General features: G+C 34.9%; 2 protein-coding genes across 4 annotated transcripts; both read right to left on the reverse strand.

Annotated features, from left to right (window-relative positions):
- Positions 1-1,235: 1,235 nt before the first annotated feature.
- Positions 1,236-7,796, reverse strand: LOC114534735 (EGF-like repeat and discoidin I-like domain-containing protein 3). Its single transcript, XM_028556202.1, has 5 exons — positions 7,685-7,796; positions 6,908-7,146; positions 6,671-6,701; positions 3,504-3,823; positions 1,236-1,632 (listed from the first exon to the last, which is right to left on the reverse strand). The coding sequence occupies exons 1-5, from the start codon at positions 7,794-7,796 to the stop codon at positions 1,486-1,488; spliced, it is 849 nt and encodes a 282-aa protein (XP_028412003.1). The 3' UTR covers positions 1,236-1,485.
- Positions 7,797-12,292: 4,496 nt separating this feature from the next.
- Positions 12,293-23,193, reverse strand: LOC114534745 (lactadherin-like). 3 transcript variants are annotated; one of them, XM_028556216.1, is made up of 7 exons: positions 23,092-23,193; positions 18,161-18,292; positions 17,288-17,526; positions 15,050-15,080; positions 14,104-14,429; positions 12,612-12,787; positions 12,293-12,381 (listed from the first exon to the last, which is right to left on the reverse strand). In XM_028556216.1, exons 2-6 carry the CDS (start codon positions 18,270-18,272, stop codon positions 12,641-12,643), a joined length of 855 nt encoding a protein of 284 aa, XP_028412017.1. In that variant the 5' UTR covers positions 18,273-18,292; positions 23,092-23,193; the 3' UTR covers positions 12,293-12,381; positions 12,612-12,640. The 3 variants fall into 3 exon arrangements, with proteins under 3 accessions (XP_028412017.1, XP_028412020.1, XP_028412021.1); XM_028556219.1 differs by lacking the exon at positions 23,092-23,193 and adding an exon at positions 19,769-19,847; XM_028556220.1 differs by having other exon boundaries at positions 12,320-12,381; positions 12,617-12,787.
- Positions 23,194-23,269: the final 76 nt, after the last annotated feature.

Raw genomic sequence — 23,269 nt, forward strand, 5'->3', positions numbered from 1 at the left:
GTTTTGAATCGTGTTAAATAACTTTTAGTGTTTTTGCACAAGTGAATATTCCAAATCCTGCATTCCGATTGGTCAAATTTGACGTATTATGCTGTTATATTTACTTTCAGGTGAACAATTATAACAAATTTCAAAATTGGGGTTAGCCGTTTTGTGGACGTCTCTTACAAAGAGATAAGCGAACAAATGCAGTTCTTGTGTCAATTCACTTGTGTAAAAATACTAAAACAAATATCCGCCTTCCGCAAGTAATCGTTAAATATTCCGGGCAGCGGCTGGCTTATTATGACAAATTTAAGAATGAGGCTGCCCGCTTATCTACGTCATCACTGACGTGTCAAATGAGGTATTTTAGAAAATTTTCTAACCCACAAGCTAACTAAAAAGTATGGTTGGGATTACATTTTAGAATAAAATTAATTTAAGAGTAAAATAAATAGGAATATAAATAAGAGCGAAAAAGCTCTGAAACTTTGAAATACTTAACAGTAATTTAATACTGTGTAATATGCCTCAAATATGTGTCCAATTGTTATTTCTAATAATAATTTTAATATAAATATATTTTAATTTAACCAAGGAGCAGCGTGGCAGCGTCTTCAAACACCAGTTGTTATACCACATTTAATGCTAAACTACCAGTTGTTATACCTCATTTGATGCAAAGTAAATTTTAATCTAAATAATTATTGTCTATAAGTGAAGAGAACACTCTAGAGTCCGCAGACTGCAGTCCGTGTTTTCCACCAAACCTTTAATTTATCAATTTAGAGCGATTTACAAAAGCAAATTCGAAGTCACAATGCAATATTCTCAACAGGCCCAGTATGGGAATTGCAAATTAAAAACTCGGGAAGGTCGAAAAAGGGTTTTTAATCACTTGATTTAATTTTAATCACTCTCTGCAATTTTACATACGATACACTTTTTTTACTTATTTACCCTACTTATTTACCTTACCTATTTACCTAACTTATTAATTTCACTTGTTTACCTTACTTATTTACCTTGCTTATTTACCATACTTATTTATCTTACTACTTTACCTTACTTATTTATCTTACTTATTTATCTTATTTATTAATCTTACTCATTCATCTTACTTATCTATCTTACTTATTTATCTTACTTGTTTACCTCACTTATTTATCTTACTTATTTATCTTAATTATCGTACATATGATCCTGAAGCATATGTGGCATGCATTGTTCTATGAAATAAAAAATGTCCATGTGATATAATATTAAATTTACTAAACTAAAAATGCCTATTGAAAAAATTCGATTATTAGCATTTATTGTAATAGGGATCACGTTTTACCCTCGTCACATTTGCCTTTAAATGAACCTTGCCTAAACAAGTTTGTGTAACATTGCCTCAACAACTGGAGACATGTATATTGAAAAAATCAGTCGTCTACATATTATTACATAAAACACAAGAAAACAGACCAGCATATTACCGTGCAAAGGGGTGTGCAATATTTATGTAGCGGGACATCCATAAAATTCTACTCTCATCGACATATGACCAAACGAAGACGTTGGATGAATGCGAATGAACCGAGCAGAAATAGGTGGAATAAGGGGGTTTTGGACGATTGAATTCCTGTCACTGTTCCCATCAAATTCCTGAAGACATTAAAAAATACTTGAGACTGCTGTAATATAACTTTAGGTTGCAATAATTATTATCAAAATGGAAAATGGAATTATTAAGCATTCGCCTAATCTCATTCCCCAAAACTGCGGTTTCCTCAGTCGAGGAACGAAGACTCTGGGATAATCAAAAATGATTCTGATTGGTCGTTCACGCCGCTGGAATGTTGTAACGCAATACAATCCCAATAAAAAAAGGAAACCAGAATTTCTGGGAGAAGGCTTGGATTATCCCAGAGGTTTGGCCGTGGGAAGAGATTGGGCATTTGCAACTTGCTGCAGCGCCAGAAGTTGCTGACAGCATCACGCACCAAAATTACCCATCGTGCGGATATTAGACGTTAGTTCTTGGGGGAAGGGATTAATGTAACATAATTATAATTATGCTTGGCATTTCTCAGGAAATTTTACCAATCTTGGGATAGAAAAAAACTCTGGATGTTTTTATAACATTATTGGACTGTGCAGTCGCATCTAATTGATGAAAATAAATTATTGCTGACAGGATTTTCTCACTTTATTTTAAAAGTTCAAACCGAAACATCCATGTTCACATAACATTGATTATTAAAAGTATGGACCCGTTTACAGTTCAGCCAATTAGTACGACACAGCTAAAATTGGTACCCGTGCCCAGTTTTATTAGTGTTTAGGCTACCAATACTAAGACCGAGCGCTGATGAAATTGCCACGCGTAGCTATTTTAGTCGTGCCGTGCCAATAAATGGACCGTGAAGTGTAAACCTGGCTTAAAAAGCTTCAAACCTTTTTTTAAAGCCCGTTTACACCACAATAGTTTTATTTGCACGGCACGGCTGAAATGGGTATCGGCGTATTAACTTTATCCGTGCTCGGCCTTGTATTAGTGGCTTGACCACTAATAAAACCGGGTAAGGGTACTAATTTTATCCTTGCCGTGCCAATAAATTGAGCGTAATTTAAACGTAGCTTTAGACCTTTTATAGAGCTTGTTTGTAAAGTTTTCGTCTAGGTTATTTTCATGCAATCATGAAAATTAATAGATAATTAGGCAGTTATACAGGGTGTATCAAAAAAATTTGAATCGAAATTTTGCGTGTAATAATGCAAAATGTATTTGACAAATTTGGTTGATTTTTACACCATTGTTAAGTTCATTTATTTCTCTTTCAAATGACACGTTGTACGTGTAATTTAGTTGAAGAATGAAGAAGTACTGGTTCAAGAAAAAAAATTCATAAAAATCATCATTTTCCGCCGATAGGAAATTGACGTTTGTTTTTATTGAAAATTAGTCCCAAAGGGCTTTAAAATCTAATCATTACTGAAGACTAAAACGCAAATTTATCGCAAAAATTCTACTTATTCAATATTCAACGATAGAAGTTTAAAGAACACAATTAATTAAATTTGCATTTTCTTTGTCTGGAGGTCTCATTTCGAATTCCCATCGGCAGAAAAATTTTATTTCGAGCAGCAATTTTTAAAAGACGATAACTCGGCCAGTTTTTGTCGATATAAGAACGGTATAATCGTAAACTAAATAAGCTGATCTTTGTTGTCATATAAAATTATATCGTTTACTTTAATATTTTATGCACAGCAGCTTGTAAAAGTTGGATTCGAATTTTTTTGACACACACTGTATACTCTCCGACAGCCTTCACTACATCACTACATTTGAATTTTTTTATACAACTGGGAATGCAACAGGGCTTCCTGTACTTTCTTTCTTGTGTTCAAGAACGTATTGTCTACTTGTTCGCTACGACTCTATGCAACATTTTTCGTTAAATTTTCGCATCCCAAAAATTTAATGTCAATTTCTAAAGAAATTATTTGCAAAAGATAAGTATTGGAGATACCTTGTTTGCTCCTTTTTGTGTGTAATCATGAAAATTATGCCCATCTTGGCTGAATGAAACGGTGTAATTTTTAACAAATTGATCTTTATCGCTGCGTCCTTGGGTACTGATGGCTGTGACCAGAGTAGATCTTTGGAAATCAACCTGAAGCCACTGATTAAGATTTTGTTTCCCTGATGACCAAGCTCCTGTTCTTCCATCTCGTGGTGTAAAATTCAATCTTCCATTAGCAGCCCGATGATTTATATTATGTTCATTTGAAGCCGTGATTTGATTATCATTAATATTACCATTTTCCATGCCGAGAGCCATTTTGCACGCTGTGTCAATTAACAAATCGTTGTATTCGTTAGTGATTAAAAATTTTTGACCCCACGCTCATACCTCTATATTTTTTCTCGTATTCCTCTAATATGTGTCACTGCTATATATAGACCAATCACGAAACTTAGTGACCGCGCCTTCGCAATACATGGAAACGAGGCTTATTTTGTATAAAAAAATATTTGTACCGTTTTTCGCCTTTGTTCTACATATTTTGCGATACCTTCAAGCTTGGTTTCATCGTTGTTATCGTAGTCATGTTAGGAAGTTTTGCCTTTCAATTGAGGCGTTTTTGTGGTGTTTTCATTAATCTGTTCGGCTACTTTCGTCGGGGAAATATGGAAAAGGTCGACACAAACTCAGGTAAAAATTTAGTTTTTTCCCAACTATTTCGTCTCAAGTTTTGGAAATATATTTTATTTTCTCTCTCTCTGATTTGTGCAAAATTTATGTTTTTGGGACAAAAATTATTGAAAAGTGACTGTCAGATTATATAATTTTCACACCTGATGACTGAAATGGTTTCATTTATTCAGATAAAGGTCTTGCATGCCTACCTGAAGCTGGGCCGAAATTAAAAAGTCGAATTCGAATGCATTTGAGTTTGCATCTGAGTTCTGCATTAATTTGTGTTAGTACAGAACACTATTCTTTATATCTTCTGCCATGCAATAGATGTTTAATAGGGGTTAAACAGGAATACTTGAAAAGGAAAGGATTCCGTTCAGCATCGTAAACGGAAAAACACTTGCAAACTCCGGTTTAAATATTTTTCGCCTTCGGCATTGCCATCATGTAAAGGTTTATCTTAAAAAACGCTGCAGCTCGCATTGTAATACCTTTATCTCCGAGCCGGCGCGAAGCGCCGTGCGAGGGTATTAATCCCGCCCGGAGATTAAGAATTACACGCGGGTATTCTGACACAACAAAGGCGAATCCAAAGTTGTCCAAATCATAGAGATTATAAATAACACTAGAGGGGCATTGGTATCGGAAACATCAGTCAAAAAAGGGAGCGCGATAATGGGGGGCAAATTCAAGTCCCGGATGCTAAACCAAGCGCTGATTGGCTAGATCAATGCGTCCTTAGCAACCACGTTAGCAACAATTTTAAAAATATATATATTCATTTTTTAGGTCGCTTTGCCGTTTTTTTAAGCAAAAAACAGTTTTTTAAAACTGGTTTTACTACCTTAGACATCCTGAAATGATATTTTAGGGAAAAAAAACATTTAGAGATAGAAAAAACTCGTTTAAAATGACATATTTTGGCCTCGGGCATCGTGAATGAGTGAACATCCGGGACTTGGATTTGCCCCCCATTAACGCGCTCCCCAATTTCTCCTCGATGACCCCTCTAGTGTTATTTATAATCTCTATGGCCCAAATGTCATGGACGTTCAATGGTCATGGTAGTTGTGCGCATGCGCGAAATTTGAACGAAGAAAGAACTGTCGTCTACAACTTTCTGATTAACTAAGACAAAAAGAGAGCATGCATGAGAGCGTCAGCATTTTAACCGTCATTTTGCAAACTATTGTTTAAAAATATAAAATGAAATCATGGAATCAAATATTAAAACAGTAATGAAAGATTTAAAGATCGTCACAGCACAGAAACAGTTGGTGAAATAGGAACGACTCGTAGTTTATAATCTTTGAAGTGGTAGGTGTCTATATTTTGATTATTCAGTGTCTGCTGTAAGAATGCATTGTTATGTTTACAAGTTCGAGCTTGGTATGTCGTTTTACAAGGAGCTAACCGACCGTTTGAGGCTTTACATCATCGCTTAAACTTTAAAAAGAGTTCTCAAAAGTGTACTTCAGAGTTTTGATAAAACGAATATCACTTTGCAGCTTATATAGTCGCTAAAATCATTGAATAAAATAAATAATCGAAAAACAACATTCGACTTTTAGTGCTTGTATGGTTATTATAATTATATGTGCCGTTTTGATGTTTTGAAGGTTTAGCTATAGAAAAGTTTAAAACTCACTTTAGCTGCAACGTAATGCAGCATGCAAACAGGTGATTTCTGTTCACCTTTACGACTGTCTTTGTTTTCGAAAAATTTGCACGAGTTATTTCATAATATTAGCGTAGAAAGCCGGTTAGGTCAGGGTAGCGCACGAAATGTTTTGCTTCGTTTAAAATAGCGAGGGGTTGCTGTATGCATGTATTTCTAGTAGGTATTTTACTATCCATGTCATGCATGTGTGCCAAGTTAAAGAGTTGTTTTGCTTTTCAGTCGGCATGACATCACTTGTACTGTAGTCTATAAATTATATACACAGGGAAAATAAACCAAAAAAATCCGTTGCTTATTTTATCTCTTATAGTTTTTGTCAACAGATTTCTACTAATTTTTTGCTGAGCTGTAATATTGCTGTCAGATTACAACTGATCGAGAAATGACCGTGACATTTCAATAATTTTTGTCACAAAAACAAAGATTTTCGCTGTACCCAGCGGTATATTTACATTAGTCTCATTAATATTTGAAGACATTAGCTAGTTTATAAAATTTCTGGTCTTTTTTCTCGAAAAATATCCCCATAATTTCTCGAAATTTATTTCGCCTTCATCCCTACCCTAGGTCTCCAATGAAACAGTGCGAAAAACGTTCTCGCCTACACACGATTTCATAGCTGAATGTAGTTTAAATACAATCTACGGTAGATTATTAAGCTCATACGAGAGGAAAATTTGGTCCCAAGAAAACTTGTCCAGATGATTTGACGTATTTAAAATTCTTTGACTGCTAATTCTGGCAAAAAAAATTGATTTTTTTTCTCCCCATTTTCACCAAAGTTATCTTTATGATATATTTCACCAGTACTTACCTTTTTGATCTAGGCAACTTATATTGAATTTCTGAAATTAAAAGCAATTTAAATTAAATAAATACAAGCCAATTTTTGCTAGGAAATTTTGCAAAATATTTTCGATATTGAAACTAATTTTTACTGTCTCGAGAACCTTTAATTCCGCTTCAAAGATGGCGCTCGAGTTGTTGTTTCAGTGTTGTTTCAGTGCATAGTGTTTACTGAAACAATAACGAATGCATAAGAATATTTTACCTTTCTCGGGTTATGAAAAAATATGTAATCGTAGGATGAATTTGGTTCCAATAAGTGCTTGGATGGAACGGTAATGACATTATGCAACATCTCGCAAGTGTAATTTCTTGAATTTTCTGAGATAAATTCCTTCTTAAAGTTGATAGATCTGCAACACGGTTCTTTGAGGCACTCCCCAGCACAGTCAACCCAATCATAGACAAGTGCGGTTGAGTGAATTGCTGTATTTAGCCTGAAACCTGAAGTTTGTCGAAAAATATATTCGAGGAGTTTAATGCTATTCTTTGTCATTGGCGTAGCCATCCTTACGATTTAGTCATGCTATGCAAATTTTATGTTATTATCAGTATTCATTTCTTTAGAAATTCATTGTTTTCACAGTCAATGAACACCAAAATATTGACATAGCATGACTAAATTGTCGGGTTGGCTACGCTATTGTTCTTTGTTTCTAAAATAAATTCTTCGTTATCGATATCACAAAATGTTGGAGACGATAATGAAAAGTCACGGTAATAAGGATTATAAAGTTGTCCTGATCAGCTTCACAACAGTCACCATGATGTTGTTTCACTTGTTTGACCAGTTATAAGCGTGTCTATTGACCGGAAAGCTATAGCGCCCTTATCATGTCATCATAACTGGCCGGAAAAATGACTGCATGGAAATGAGGTGAATAATGATATGCCGGTGTGATGACAAAAAATCAACAGGTTCTTCCTTAAAGGCGGTTGCTTTATAATCATGAAATGTTGGCCATGCATTGGTCACTCTTACCTTCAAAACTTGAATCATAACAAAAGTTAACACTGGCGACCGTGTTCTCCAAAGAAATTAAGAGTGTTATTAGAGCAGTAAAGAATCTTAATGTATGACCAATGAGCCTCATTGCTGTTTTAGTTAATTTCCTTTAAAATAAAAATATTATCAATAAAAGAAAAATATCAGACAGAAGATAATGTAGAAATTGTGATGTAATCAATAATTGTACCGACATTATGTTATTCGGCCTAAAGGTATCTAAGTAACTTATCTAAAAATACCGATTTTATTAATGTATTTAGAAAATATAGTTAGATAATGTAGCTAGATAATGTAGTTAGATAATGTAGGTTGATAATGTAGTTAGATAATGTAGTTATCGTAGCCAGCCCGATGATTTCATAGAGCTATGGCTATACTAATATTTTGGAGTTATTGATATAACTACATGAAAACAATCAATTTATAAAGTAATTTAACTAAACTGCATAAGATAAAGTTTTCAGGTTCGCCACGCCCCTGGTTTTAATGCTTTTAAAGATGATTTAAGGTCCGTTTTGTGCATATATTCTGCGCATAACAATGTTTGTTTACGTTTGTTATAATTATAATCTTTACTTGACTTATGTGTCGTTTTAATTTTCATATTTTCTTCTCCGTTCTCGCTCGACCGACTGTAATGAATATGCTTATTTTCTTTATATTTTGAAGAAAATATTATATTTTGAAGAAGATATATAAAGCGGAGATTGTAAATAAACCGTTACTTAAAACTTTATATTTTTGTAATTGTAGGACAAACGAGAAAGTAGCGTCTGTAGCGAAGACAAATAGCCTCGCCATCTCGGGTCCTCATTCATCAAATGAATTCTTGACGAATAATGATTCCTTTCAGCATAATATTGCTTTTATCTAGCAGCCTTATCTTCGTCACTCGCAATTCGAGCCTCTTCGCCTTGCGACATAAAATAAAAATAAATAATTGTGCTCCCGAACTGTCCGTTTGTAATACAACGCGCTAATACTGATCGCATATCATTAACGTTCCAAAAGTTGTTCCCCCTGGATTGTGTTTCTGCGCGGAATATATGCGTAGAACGGACTTTACATCATCTTTAAAATTTCTTATGATAGCTTTCGACTAAAATTTATTTCCGTGTTATGTTCCCACGAGCGCTTTGAAGTTCTTTTCGTATTGACTATTGTTTCTTGTTTTGACGCTCTGCGCACACGATCAAACAAGAAAATACACTAATATGCATGCATGTTTATAAATATTTTACGAAGAATTTTCGATTCATTAGAACCGCCGTTTGCTGCAATTATATTTAGTCCTAAAACAAATTTATTTCGTACCAATGAGTATAGCTTCTATTACGACTAGTCGTGCCCAGTGGATATAATTATCTTACGCGTTTTCATTCTACATAAAATTATAAGCCTACCGTTATATTGAAGTGTGGCGAAATTTACATGTTTTTTATTAATAATGGATGACTTGCGCTTTATATAGACTAATTTCTTATCTCAGCGATAAAGAGGAACTTTTCTGAAAGAGAAGCTTACTAAAATTAGTAGAAATGCCAAGTTTGGCTGCGAATTGTTGTAAATTTCAGAAAATATAGCAATGCGAAGTTGACGATTTTTGTATACTTTTGTAATGCGACAGGAGTTTTCAACTAATTTAGTTACACATTACCACACGTAATACAAAAGTATGCAAAATATACCAACTCTGCATGGCTATATTTTCCGTATTTTAACAAATTTCACAGGTTTGCATTTGCACTAACTCAAGTACACTCTTTCTATTGCTACTTCGTCTTATTACTTCGAGTCTAAGGCGCAACTCGTCCATTCTTCATACAAAATATTTTAGCATTTCAATGGTTCGGCTCATAGCGAAAATACAGCGTGAGATTCAGGCCATGCATATATCAATAAATACTCCCCCAACTATCGTTCAAGCTTGATGGGATGATTTCAGAATCAGTTATCCTTCTACTAGGAAACTGTTGCATCGAAACTCAACGAAACCATGAATGTAAGGTTTCATTTCTGAATATTTACTTGTATACGTACCGGTTATTGTCTTTGGATACAGTCAACGTAAAAACAGTCTTTCTTAATCAGTACCTTATCCTATAATATCCAAATGCGCGTGTTTACTCTTCCGGTGCAAAAAGTCGATTTTCTCAGCTAAAAGAACTCCTCGATTCTTATAGTAAACGCTACGGGGAAGCTATTAGCACCCGGAAACCTTAACAATTGCGTGTTTGAGTTCTTATTGCTAAACGACTTAATTGAAAACATCACATTACTTTAACAAGCTATTATTTATTTAAAATCATCGATTTTTGCATAATGTTGTTCATCCACTTGCAACAATGGCCCGAGTTATACTAGAAACGGATCATCCGTTTGACGGATTTAACATCTACACAGGTTTCGGTTTTTCACAGATATAAATTATAAATCGTGTAGAACATATTTTATCTAAACCCATATTATACATTTTTCCGAATAATTAGCTTTATAATCCAGTTTAGCAGAAAATTGAAATGATATGGAATTGCCCTCGCTCGCCCGCGTAAGCAAAGGCTATAGTGTGGATTATTGCCCCCGGTGCTCCAATGATTCCCACGCCACTTTCACCATTTTAGATTTTTAGTAATATTGTAAATACAATAATGGCGAACATAACGGCCTCCGAATTTGGTAGAATGTTTGAATTTAACTTTTGTCTTGGGTAGCGAGCCCATATAACAACGAATTTAACAAAATGCAATACAATTGCAACCAGGAAATTTTCAGGTGGTTAATTATAGATCAGACGCGTATGGAAAATTCGAGATAAATTCGAGATAGCCTCGCACTTGATTTATGCCTTATCCCCGTTTCGGTGATGAGATCATAGAGTTTGCTCTCGTCCCAAATTTCCCAATCTTTATCAACCTTTTTGAACAACCCCCCCCCCAAGTGCATGTAGCAATTAATTGCCTAAAAAAAATGGTTCTTCTTACACAACATTCATGTAAGTACTTGTGAAAATACGAAATACGCAGGTGATATGGAGAACTATGGAGAATTACAGATCGATACATGTGACCAAAATACTGCGCCATAATTTGAAGTTAGACTTATTAATTATTTATTTTTTAATTAATTTTATTTAAAATTAAGTAATTGTAAAGGTGCCAAATACGTGGAACGAATAAACTCAAATATGATAATGAGTTCACCCGTGAGATTTTTTCTTAAAAACCGAAAAATGATATGCATAAATGATTAAGAGGAAAATTATTCTTAATATTCTAAAACAAAATATGCTATATAAACTACAAAATACGCATGCCGAGGGAAAAGTTCAACGACATGCATCACCATCGAAAATTAGGAAGATTTGGAGGCGAACTCTCTTCAGGTGTCGCCATGATTTGGTCGTGTGAAGAACAGATTAAACTCCAATATATTTAGAGTAGATGGTAGAGAGGTTGCTATCTCTATTCTATTTGTGATGAGGTTTTTAGGGTAGTTTTGTTGTAACAGGAATTTTTCGAGTTCGGGAGTCGTTTTGTTTTGATTTGTGGTCTGACACAAAACAACATATGCGACGAGTCAGGCTGTAAGGGATGTTGGTTTTCGTGTGTTTGGGATGACACGAGTAAAAATTTGGTATATATATATATATATATATATATATATATATATATATATATATATATATATATATATATATATATATATATATATATATATATATATATATTGACTTTATGTAACACATTCCTTGTTGACGATGTTGTTCAATATATATTAAATTTTTTATAAAAGTAAGCTGTGAGCGTTGAATTTAGGTTTGGTGGGAAACGGTTGTGGGGGCATATTAAATTGTCGCATGCTCAAAACACCGAACAAAACAAGTCTGTTATTACTTATTATAATTTTATTATAACCACGTTACTATTTATGAAGGTTATGATTAGGCTAACACTGAGTGGTTTCATGGTATAATTTGTTAAAAATTATTTAATACTTAGGATTCTAAATTTAAAATTCAAATTGTGATCGCAGCCTTGTACCCAGGGTTCTGTGATCATATAACTTTAACAGCGTAAGCGGGATTACGGTTACGATGAATAGGATGCAACAGCTCCCTATTTTGAACAAACTGAAACAAGAGGTGTCTGCAAGAAGGGCGTTTTGAATCGTGTTAATTACATTATATTCTGGGCAGCGGCGGGCATATTGTGACAAATTTAAGAACGAGGTTGCCCGCTTATCTACGTCACCACTGACATACTAAATGCGGTATACGTATTTTAAACATTTTCTATCCCACAAATGAACTAAAAAGTATTGTTGGGATTACATGTTGCAATAAAATTAAAAAAGGAATTTAAATGAAAACGAAAAATTCTGAATCTTTGAAATATTTAATAGCTGCAATACACTTTTTATCTAATTACCTTACTCATCTACATTACTTATTTACCTTATTTATTGACCTTAATTGTTTACCTTACTTATTTACATTACTTATTAACCTTAATTATTTACCTTACTTATTTACCTGACTTATTTACCTTACTTATTTACCTTACTTATTTACCTTACTTATTGACCTTACTTATTTACCTCACTTATTTACCTCACTTATTTACCTTACTTATCGTATGTATATGATCCTGAAGTATGCAGTATGCATTGTTCTATGAAATGAAAAATGTCCATGTGATATAATATCAAATTTAGTAAACCAAATAATTATGCCTATCAGAAGAATTCGATTGTTAACAGGTATCGTAATAGGGATCACGTTTTATTCTTCTCAATTGTACCCTTAAGCGAACATTGCCTAAACTACTGCAGACATGTATATAGAAAAAATGTCGTTTAAATATTACTATGAAAAACACAAGAAAACATACAAGCACATTACCGTACAAAGGGGTTTCCTTTTTCCAATATTTATGTAGCGGGACATCCATAAAATTCAACTCTCATTGAGATATGTTTATTCCAGGCCGTTGGATGAATGCGAATAAACCGAGCAGAAATATGAGGAATCACCATGTTATGGACAATGGAATTTTTGTCTGTGTTGCCTTTAAATACCTGAAGACATTAAAAAATACTTGAGGCTGCTGTAATATCTATCTTTACATCAAATTATAATTATTAGCAAAATGGAAAATGGAATAATTGAGCATTTGCCCAATCTCATTCCCCGAAACTGCGATTCCCTCTTGCGAAGAACGAAAGCTCTGGGATAATCAAAATCAAAAATGATTCTGATTGGTCGTTCACGCCGCTGGAATGTTGTAGGATTTCTGGCGGAAGGTTTGGATTGTCCCAGAGCTTTGGCCGTGGGAAGAGATTGGGCATTTGCAACTTGCTGCAGCCAGAAGTTGCACTCACGCCATCACGCGCCAAAATTACCCATCCGGGTATTAAACGTTATTTCTTGGGGGAAGTGTTAACCTAGCATAGTCATTGCATTTCTCGGGGAAATTCATCAATCTTGGAAAAAGAAAACCCTGATGTTTTTATAACATTAGTAGACTGTGAAGTCGCAACTAATAGACCTTTTTCATAATGACGTCAAACGCGGAAAGTCTGATCTTACACGAAGTTTGATTAGCTCGATAGTTTTGTGGAGCCAATCAAATTCCGTGTATCATCAGACTTTCCGCGTTTGACGTCATTATAAGAAAGGTCTATTGACGGAAATCAATTATTACTGACAGGATTTTCTCACATAATTTTAAAAGTACAACGCCAAACATCCATGTTCACATAACATTGATTATTAAAATTATAGACCCCTATACAGTACAGCCAATTTATGGGCACGAACCAGCTAAGATTAGTACCCGTGCCCAGTTTAAGAGTTTAGGGTGCCTGTACAAAGACCGAGCGCTGATAAAATTGGCACGGGTAATTATTTTAGCAGTGCCGTGCCAATAAATGGAGTGTAAACAGGGCTTAAACAGTTTCAAAGCCCGTTTACTCTGCACTCAATTACTTGGCACGGCACGTCTAAAATGGGTATCCGTATTAACTTTATCCGTTCTCGGCCTTTGTATTAGTGGCCTGAACACTAATAAAATTGGGTACGGGTACTAAATTTATCTTTGTCGTGCCAATAAATTGAGTTTAGTTTAAATGGGGCTTTAGATCTTATATAGAGCCTGTATTTAAGGTTTTCGCCTAGGTTATTTTCATGCAATCAGTAGAATTAATAGAGAATCATAGGTAGCTGGTATCCGAGAAATTGCACTTCATGTAACATGGCTGCTTATAATTCCTTTTTCCTGTTGAAGAACGCATTGTTTTCTTGTTCGCCGCAACTCTGTGCAAAAATTCCTCGTTATCATTTAATGTCAATAAGTCAACATAAATTATTTGCGAAAGATAAGTATTGGAAAAACCTTGACTGCTCCTTTTCGTGTGTAATTCTGAAAATTATACCCATTTTGGCTGAAAGAAACTGTGTAATTCTTAACAAACTGTCCTTTATTTTCGCGTCCTTGTGTACTGATTCCTGTGACCAGAGTAGATCTTTGGAAATCAACCTGAAGCCACTGATTCAGATCGTTGTTTTTTGATGACCATGCCTCCCCTGTTTTCCCATTTCCTGGTGTAAAATTCAATCTTCCAAAAACCGCCCAAAGACTTGTACTTTTATGTTCACTTGAGGCCGTGATTTGACTATCATTAATATTGCCATTTTCCATCCCGAGAGCCATTTTGCACACTGTGTCAATCAAGAAATCGTTGCAATCGTTAGTGATTTTAAATTTTTGACCTTCCACTCATACCTTTATACCTTTATACCTTTTGATATTCTTTAATATATATAAACTCCCAGCGCGTTTTGGCTTGATCAATGCCTCACCTTACGTGAGACGCGGACGTGAGACATGCATCACGTTCGTGCACCACTGCATGCATGCGGATAAGTTTTAACATCACCCAGTAAATCTCCTTTTCTCATTTTCGCTGTGTCCGGCGGAATATTTACATCAGTTTCATTAACATTCCAAGACATCAGTTTATAACATTTCTGGTCTTTTTTCTCGAAAAATATCTCGTATTCTCTCGAAACACATTTCGCCTTCATCCCTACCCTAGGCCTTCAATGAAACAGTGCGATAAACGTTCTCGCCTACACACGATTTCGTAACTGAATGTAGTTAAATACAATCTATGATATATTTAGCTCATACGAGAGGAAAATTTGATCCCAAGAAAACTTGTCCACATCATTTGACGTATTTAAAATTCGTTGACTACTAATTCTGGCAAAAAAATCTGATTTTTTTTCTCCCATTTTTCACCAAAGTTATCTTTATGATGTATTTCACCAATACTTACCTTTTTTATCTAGGCAACTTATATTGTATTTCTGAAATTAAAAACAAATTAAAAATTAATACAAGCCAATTTTTGGAAGGAAATTTTACAAAATATTTTCGATATTAAACTACTTTTTACTGTGCCGAAAGCGGCGCTTTTTATACGGTGTTTTTAGCTCCGGACCTTCAATGGCCGGCTTAAATTCGGCTTCAAAGATGGGTGAAGGCTATTTCAGATACGTCAGAGCACCTCGTTACAAGCCCTCTAAGTCGTACGCGGCCATAATATCCAATATGGCGACCAGACATGAGGAGTGTATACTTTAAAAATCCTTAAAAATGCTTAAAGTGTATATGCAATTTTAGTATTTATGAGTAGACTTTGTAGTTTAATTTTTTCCCACAGTAAAATTCATTTCAGAATAATTAATACAAGTACATAATTGTATACTTAATAGTATATAAGGATAAACTTACTGTTCCTGCTGTCACTTGCCAGCCTAGCCGATATGTGTATATATATATATATATATATATATATATATATATATATATATATATATATCTGCCAGAAATTACTCCGAGGCACCGGAAGCAATGGGGGGGGGGGGGGGTAGCATAACAGGTAAGACACTTTAGTTTACTAAGTCTGTCCTTATTCAATTATTGAAAATTATATGAACAAACAGCAACAAACTAGACAATCTTAACTTGGAAAAGTTAGACTGGTAAGATTCGTACATTCTATGCCCATGAGCATATTTAGACCAGGCTCCCCCCGGCACCCTTGAATTTACTTGTGTTAGTTACTCTGAAAGTGATTACTTTGGAATTACTGAGTTAATTAGAAAGGTCTAACCCCTTTCTCAAGGTAACAGTCATATTTTGTCAGCAAATAACTAACCTCAATCAGGGGAAAATTGGCAACAGGATGCAGTAAAATGTGTTTCCGAGAGTCTTAACATTCCAAATCTTTCTAGAGGCGAGCAGACGCTAAACCCTCTAATATGTTTGTGAACAAAATGACATTTCTGCTTACACCTTGAAAAACTCCTAAGCCCCACAAAGGGGTTAGACTTTTCTAATTAAATTTAACACAGTACTTAATGGTGTAATGAGTTTTAACAAATGTATATGTTGCTCATTGAATAAATAAATATAATTGCTTTTCTTCAGTTATTTGAGCCAGAAAATTCGGACAGATGTTTATTAGCTCCAAATTAATCACTTTCCGAGTAACTAACACAAGTAAATTCAAGGGTGCCGGTGGGAGCCTGCTCTATATATGCTCATGTGCATAGAATGTACAAATCTTACCAATCTATAACTTTTCCAAGTTAAGATTGTCTAGTTTGTTGCTGTTTGTTCATATAATTTTCAATAATTGAATAAGGACAATAAATTAAAGTGTCTTACCTGTTATGCTACAACCACCCCCCCCCCCCCTTTGATTGCTTCCGGTGCCTCAGAGTAATTTTCTGGCAGATATATATATATATATATATATATATATAAATATATATATATATATATATATATATATACGCACAGCGGCTAGGCTGGCAAGTGACAGCAGGAACAGTAAGTTTATCCTTATATACTGTTAAGTATACAATTATGTACTTGTATTAATTATTCTGAATGAATTTTATTGTGGGAAAAAGTTAAACTACAAAGTCTTCTCTTATACTAAATTTGCATATAAACGTAACGTATTTTTAAAGATGAGGTAAAGTCCGTTCTGCGCATATATTCCGCGCAGCAACACATTCCATCAGTGGGGGAGCAACTTTTGGAATGTTAATGATATGCGATATTAGCGCGTTGTATTACAAACGGACAGTTCGGGAGCACAATTATTTTATTTTACGTCGAAAGGCAAAGAGGCTCGAATTGCGAATAACGAAGATAAGGCTGCTAGATAAAAGCAATGTTATGCTGAAAGGAATGCTTCGAGAATTTATTTGTTGGATGAGAACACGAGATGGCGAGGTTATTTGTCGTCGCTACAGACGCTACTTTCTCGCTTGTCCTACAATTACAAACACTGTTTATAAAGTTTTAAATAACGGCCGGTTTATTTACAAGCTTCGCTTTATATCTTCATGTCTGGTCGCCATATTCGATGTTCTGGCGGCGTACGACTTGGAGGCCTGGTAACGAGGTGCTCTGACATATCTGAAATAGCCCTCACCTCAAAGGTTGCGCTCGAGTGATTGTTTCAGTCAACAATACCTAATGTTTAAGAATATTTTACCTTTTTTGGGTTATGAAAAAATACGTAATCGTAGGATGAATTTGGTTCCAATAAGTGCTTGGATTGATCGGTAATGACATTATGCAACATTTCGCAATTGTAATTTTCTGAATTTTCTGGGATGAATTCCTTCTTAAAGTTGATAGATCTACAACACGGTTCTTTGAGGCACTCCCCAGCACAGTCAACCCAATCATAGACGAATGCGGTTGAGTGAATTGTTGTATTTAGCCTGAAACCTGAAGTTTGTAGAAAAATATATTCGAGGAGTTTAATACTTAGCTATTCTTTGTTTCTAAAATAAATTCTTCCTTATCACAAAATGTTGGAAACAATAATGTAACGCCCGCTGGCTGATACGAGGTGGAGCCGAAGAATGGGGCAAAGGTAGTATCGAGATGAAACGGTAATAAGGATTATAGAGTTGTCCCGACTGGCCTCACAACAGTCACCATGATGTTGTTTGACCAGTTCAGCGTGTCTATTAGGCAGAAAGCTAAATATCCTTTACCATGCTATTATAACTGGTCAGAATAATGATTGGCAATGAGGTGAATAATATGTAATGCCGGTGTGATGACAAAAAAATCAACAGGTTCTCCCTTACAAAGGCTGAATAGTTAAAATGACGGCCATATTGAATCGCCATTGTTACCATAACAACGGTAATGACGTGATACTCAAAAACAATTTTCGACTGTTAGAATGTTGGTTAATATATCTGGGAAATTTCTTTTCCTTAGCAAGATATCTCGTGCTAAAATCTTAAATCAAAACCACAAGTTTTCAATATTTTAAAAAATTGTAGGGAGCCACCTTAAAGGCGGTTGCTTTATAATAAGAAAATTTTGGCAATGCATTGGTCACTCTTACCTTCAAAACTTGAATCGTAACAAAAGTTTACACTGGCGATCGTGTTCTCCAAAGCAATTACGAGTGTTATTAGAGCAGTAAAGAATCTTAATGTGTGACCAATGAGACTCATTGCTGTTTTAGTTCATTTCCCTTAAAATGAAAATAATTATAATCAATAAGCAAAATATAAGACTGAAGATAATGTAGAAATTGTGATGTAATCAATATTTATGACGACATTATATCTTATCTATCTTATCCATACCGATTTTATTAATGCAGTTAGATAATGTAGTTAGGTAATGTGGTTAGACAATGTACTTAGATAATGTACTTAGATAATGTAGTTATAGATAATGTAGTTAGATAATGTAGTTATCGTAGGCAGCCGATGATTTCGTACAGCTATGGCTATGCTGATATTTTTTAGTTTGATGTAACTAAACACAATCAATTTATAAAGTAATTTAACTAAATGGCATAAGATAAATTTCAGATTCGCCGCACCACTGGTTTGAGTGCTTTTAAAATTTCTAGTTATGATAGCTGTCGACTAAAATTATTTTCCGCAATATGTTTCTATACGAGCGCTTTGAAGTTCTTTTCGTATTGTTTCTTGTTTTGACGCTCTGCGCACACGATAAAACAGAAAATACACTAATATGCATGCATGTTTATAAATATTTTACGATGAATTTTCGATTCATTTGAACAGCCGTTTGCTAGAAACGTTTCAGTCCTAAAACAAATTAATTTCGTAAAGATCAGCACAGCTACTATTACAATTGGTCGTGCCCAGTGGCTATAAGTATCTTATGCTTTGTCATTAACATAAAATTATAAGCCTTCCGTTATCTTGAAGTGTGGCGAAATTTACATGTTATGATTAATAATGGATGACTTGTGCTTTATATAGACTTCTTATCTCAGCGCTAAAAAGGAAATTTTCTGAAAGAGCAGCTTATTAAAATTAGTAGAACTGCCAAGTTTGGCTGCGAATTGTGGTAAATTTCGGAAAATATATAGCTATGCGAAGTTGATAATTTTTGTATACTTTTGTATTACGACAGAAGTTTGCAACTAATTTAGCTACACATTTCCACACGTAATACAAAAGTATGCAAAATATACCAACTTTGCATGGATATTTTCCGTATTATAAAAAAATTTCACAGCTTTGCATTTGGACTAACTTAAGTACACTCTTTTTAATTAGAACTTCGTCTTATTAATTCGATCAAAAATTAGTCTAAAGCGCAATTCGTCCATTCTTCAAACAAAATATTTTAGCAATTCAACGGTTCTGCTCATAACGAAAATACAGGGTTAGATTCAGGCTATGCATGCATATATCTATAAATCCCCCCCCCCCCTCCAAACTATCGTTCAAGCTTCTGCCTTGGACGAGAAAGGCTTGTCGTATTTGAAGAAATATAGCAGTTAACCAACAAATCTTTTTCACACGATCGAATGGATATCGCATAATTTTAACGCCGATACTTGTAAATTTCTGGAAAAGGGATGATTTCAGAATCAGTTATCCTTCTACTAGGAAACTGTTGCATCGAAACTCGACGAAACCATGAATGTAAGATTTCATTTCTAAATATTTACTTGTATACGTACCGGTTACTGACTTCGTATATACAATCAACGTTAAAACAGTCTGTCTTAATCAGTAACTTATCCTATAATATCCAAAAGCGCGTGTTTACTCTTCCTGTACAAAAAGTCGATTTTCCCAGCCTAAAGAACTCCTCGATTCTTATAGTAAACGCTACGGGGTAGGCCGGGTAGCTATATTAGCACCCGCAAACCTTAACAATTGCGTGTTTGAGTTCTTATTGCTAAGCGACTTAATTGAAAACACAACATTACTTTAACAAGCTATTATTTATTTAAAATAATCGATTTTTCCATGTTGTTCATCCATTTGCAACAATGTCCAGACTTATACTAGAAACGGATCATCCGTATGACGGATTTAATATCTACACAGGTTTCGGTTTTTCACAGATATAAATTATAAATCGTGTAGAACATTATTTTATCTAAACCCATATTATACATTTTTTAGAATGATAAGCTGTATAATCCAGTTTAGCAGAAAATTGAAATAATATGGAATTGCCCTCGCTCGCCCCCGTAAGCAAAGGCTATAGTGTGGGTTATTGCCCCCAGTGCTCCAATGATTCCCACGCCACTTTCACCATGCACTTTTGATTTTTAGAATACAATGATGGCGAACATAACGGCCTTTGAATTGGGTAAAATGTTTGAATTTAACTTTTACCAGCATGAAGTAGCGAGCCCATGCGTAACAACGAATTTAACAAAATACAGGGCCGTAGCTAGAAGCTTAATTGGGGGGGTGCATATTCATATATTCGTCTTATGCCCGAATGATTTCTTTTGTATGCTATTGTTCCTACGGTATACAAACATGAATATATGAATATACACCCCCCCAATTAAGCGGTCTAGCTACGGCCCTGACAAAATACAACACATTCCAATATAACCAGGGAGCAGCGTGGCAGCGTCATCAAACAACTTAGCATCAAATGTGGTATAGCAACTCCCTGAAGTAAACAAAACACTTCTCGACGTTTCGACCTGAGGGCCTTCTTCAGGAGAGTTGATATAATAGTTTAGGCAGTTGCCATGCCACATTTAGTTTGTTTAGACTGACTAGGTTAGGCAGTTGTTATATCACATTTGATGCTAAAATACAATACAATTGTATAACCAGGAAATTTTCAGATAGTTAATTGGGAGTATCCAGCTGTAGCAAAGACTATTATGTGTATTACAGCTACTGTATAAATACGTTCAAAGAGCATAAAAAAAACTTATAAGCATATAGAGCGTAAAGCACTTTGAAAAATGCACGGCGTTGCCAAATGGCGTCCTGTCTCTGTAGGCCTTGAAGCTGAAGACCAGCAAAGTGCGGATCTTTCTTTGCAAAGGTAGCGATCTATATCCAGGGCCGTCGGAGTGGGGGAGTACCTGTTAGGGCGCGCATAAATATTTTTTGTGATCTTTTCGGAAAATACTGTTGAAGCTAAAATTCCAAAATTCAACCCAGATGATTATATAATTAACTTAAAGGGTTGTTTTTCGTTGGATCCACCTTTGCAATTTGAGTCCCCGTTTATGCTATGCTGGATTCACATGACATTAGTTTTAGGGTATATCTCTGTCTCCTCAAACTCCCGTTGGCTTCAAAAGCCGGTTAGCTTAAACCTGGGTTAAAGTAAATATTTACATGAATTTTTATAATTGCTTGTCTACCACAGAACTGACTATCTTTTTTCATAAATATTTTGTGAATCGATAAAAGTCGTGGTGAAGTCGTAGAAGTTGGAATGACGATGCTCGCGAATTCCTGGATGAAATTTGACCTGTTGTACGTGTTCACACAAGGAAGCCAGACAAATTCTAACACGGACCTATGAATTCGTGCGCTACTATGTGAACGTATAGCCTATAGATAATACAGTACGGCTTTATAAATAACATACGCCAGAAGTTAATTGGATCTGACAAAATTGGATTGTGAAAGCAGACGTTAAAACCAAATTAATGCTCTACAGGGTGTCTCAAAAAAAACGCAACCACTTAAATATGCAAGACATTAATACAGCTCTAAAGCGCAATAGATAAGCACCTCTGGGAATTGAAAATGGCTCTTAATCCTTCATTTCAAATGCTAAAAGTCATTTTAGTTGAGCTGTGGTGCAAACCCGAACAATATTATTATTCTGGCATATTTAAGTGGTTGCGTTTTTTTTTTAGACACCCTGGCGTGGGCGAATATGAAATAGTGGCTGATATCCATGATCTTGTTTACTGCTTAAAATAAACGAGTCTTGAATTCTTTCTTTTGAATTTGTTGTAAAACATGCAAATTACGAAAGTTCTACTTCACCTTAAAACAATAGCATTTATTTCCAGTCAACTGCGACTAATGAGAGCCTGAGCTTCAGAATTTGTTTTCAGAATTTAGAGCGCGTGTCTGGCGTGTTTTGACCACAACAAGCAATTCTTAACATTTTATTGTAAGAGCAAGACGTGTTTAACAACATTCTGGGAACAAATCCACAAGCTCAAAAGAAGCGAACGTTTCAATATCAACTAACAGGTCGCCGATCTTGTTAGAGCTTTTTATGGCTAAGTCTCGATCTACAGGTATTTAAAAGCAACCGATTTCTAAATGTACTCCGGCCGCAATGGATCAACGCTCTGTGTTGAATTTGAATCAGCTTTGCTGCTTGCTACAACATGGACCGATTTTTGTCGCTTTTTGTGCCATAAAACGTTCTCTGTGACTCATACTTGCATTTCATATCATTTACAGCGAGAATTCGGAGGGAAAAACCTTAAATTTTGAAGCAATTGTGACTATGCGTTCAGGTTAGTCCGTGCGAAATTGCATTTCAAATGCAACTTTCTGCATATGGGCCTGTGTAATAAGCTTGTAAACTGCTTTGATAGAGATTTCTTTATTGGAAACTTTTAACGTATTCTCATTACCTACAAACTTTTCTCATTTGAATTTCATGAAAACTTTGCAACGAAATGACCTTGTGGTCTGAATTGTGTTATATTATATACACAGTAACTCGTTGAGCTTTATATTTCGCTCAAATTTAAGGTCGTATACACGGCAAGATACAAGATCATATTACCTTTTCTATAATAATTCGCAGACGCTTTTATGCTGTTTACAAATGTTGGTATTGTAAAGACAAAAGCATCGTATAGGGCCTTGCAGGGGCGTGATTTAGTTCGAGAACTATGGTTTTTGACAAATTTATGTGGAAGGCGAGTGTAAAAATGATCGAAATGGTCTAGAAACTCGATCAACAAAGATCTAGACATATAGGCCTTCCATCATGTTAATAGGTTTGAATTTCTGCATGTACATTTCTTGAATATTCACTTACCAATAATCCGTTTTTCATTTATTAGAAAGAATCGTTCGCTATCTTCGAAAGAAAAGCACTAAGGCTTAAACGTCGTATTTTGGTCGCGTCGAATGCAATTCAAACAATAGATAACAGGATGATAGTGAAGCTTAAAGAGGCTTATCAGCTCATTATCTATTCATTTGAATGCATTCGA

This window comes from Dendronephthya gigantea, unplaced genomic scaffold (assembly GCF_004324835.1).
Source record: "Dendronephthya gigantea isolate DGI-Jeju-01 unplaced genomic scaffold, DenGig_1.0 000105F, whole genome shotgun sequence".
Classification (NCBI taxonomy): Eukaryota; Metazoa; Cnidaria; class Anthozoa; order Malacalcyonacea; family Nephtheidae; genus Dendronephthya; species Dendronephthya gigantea.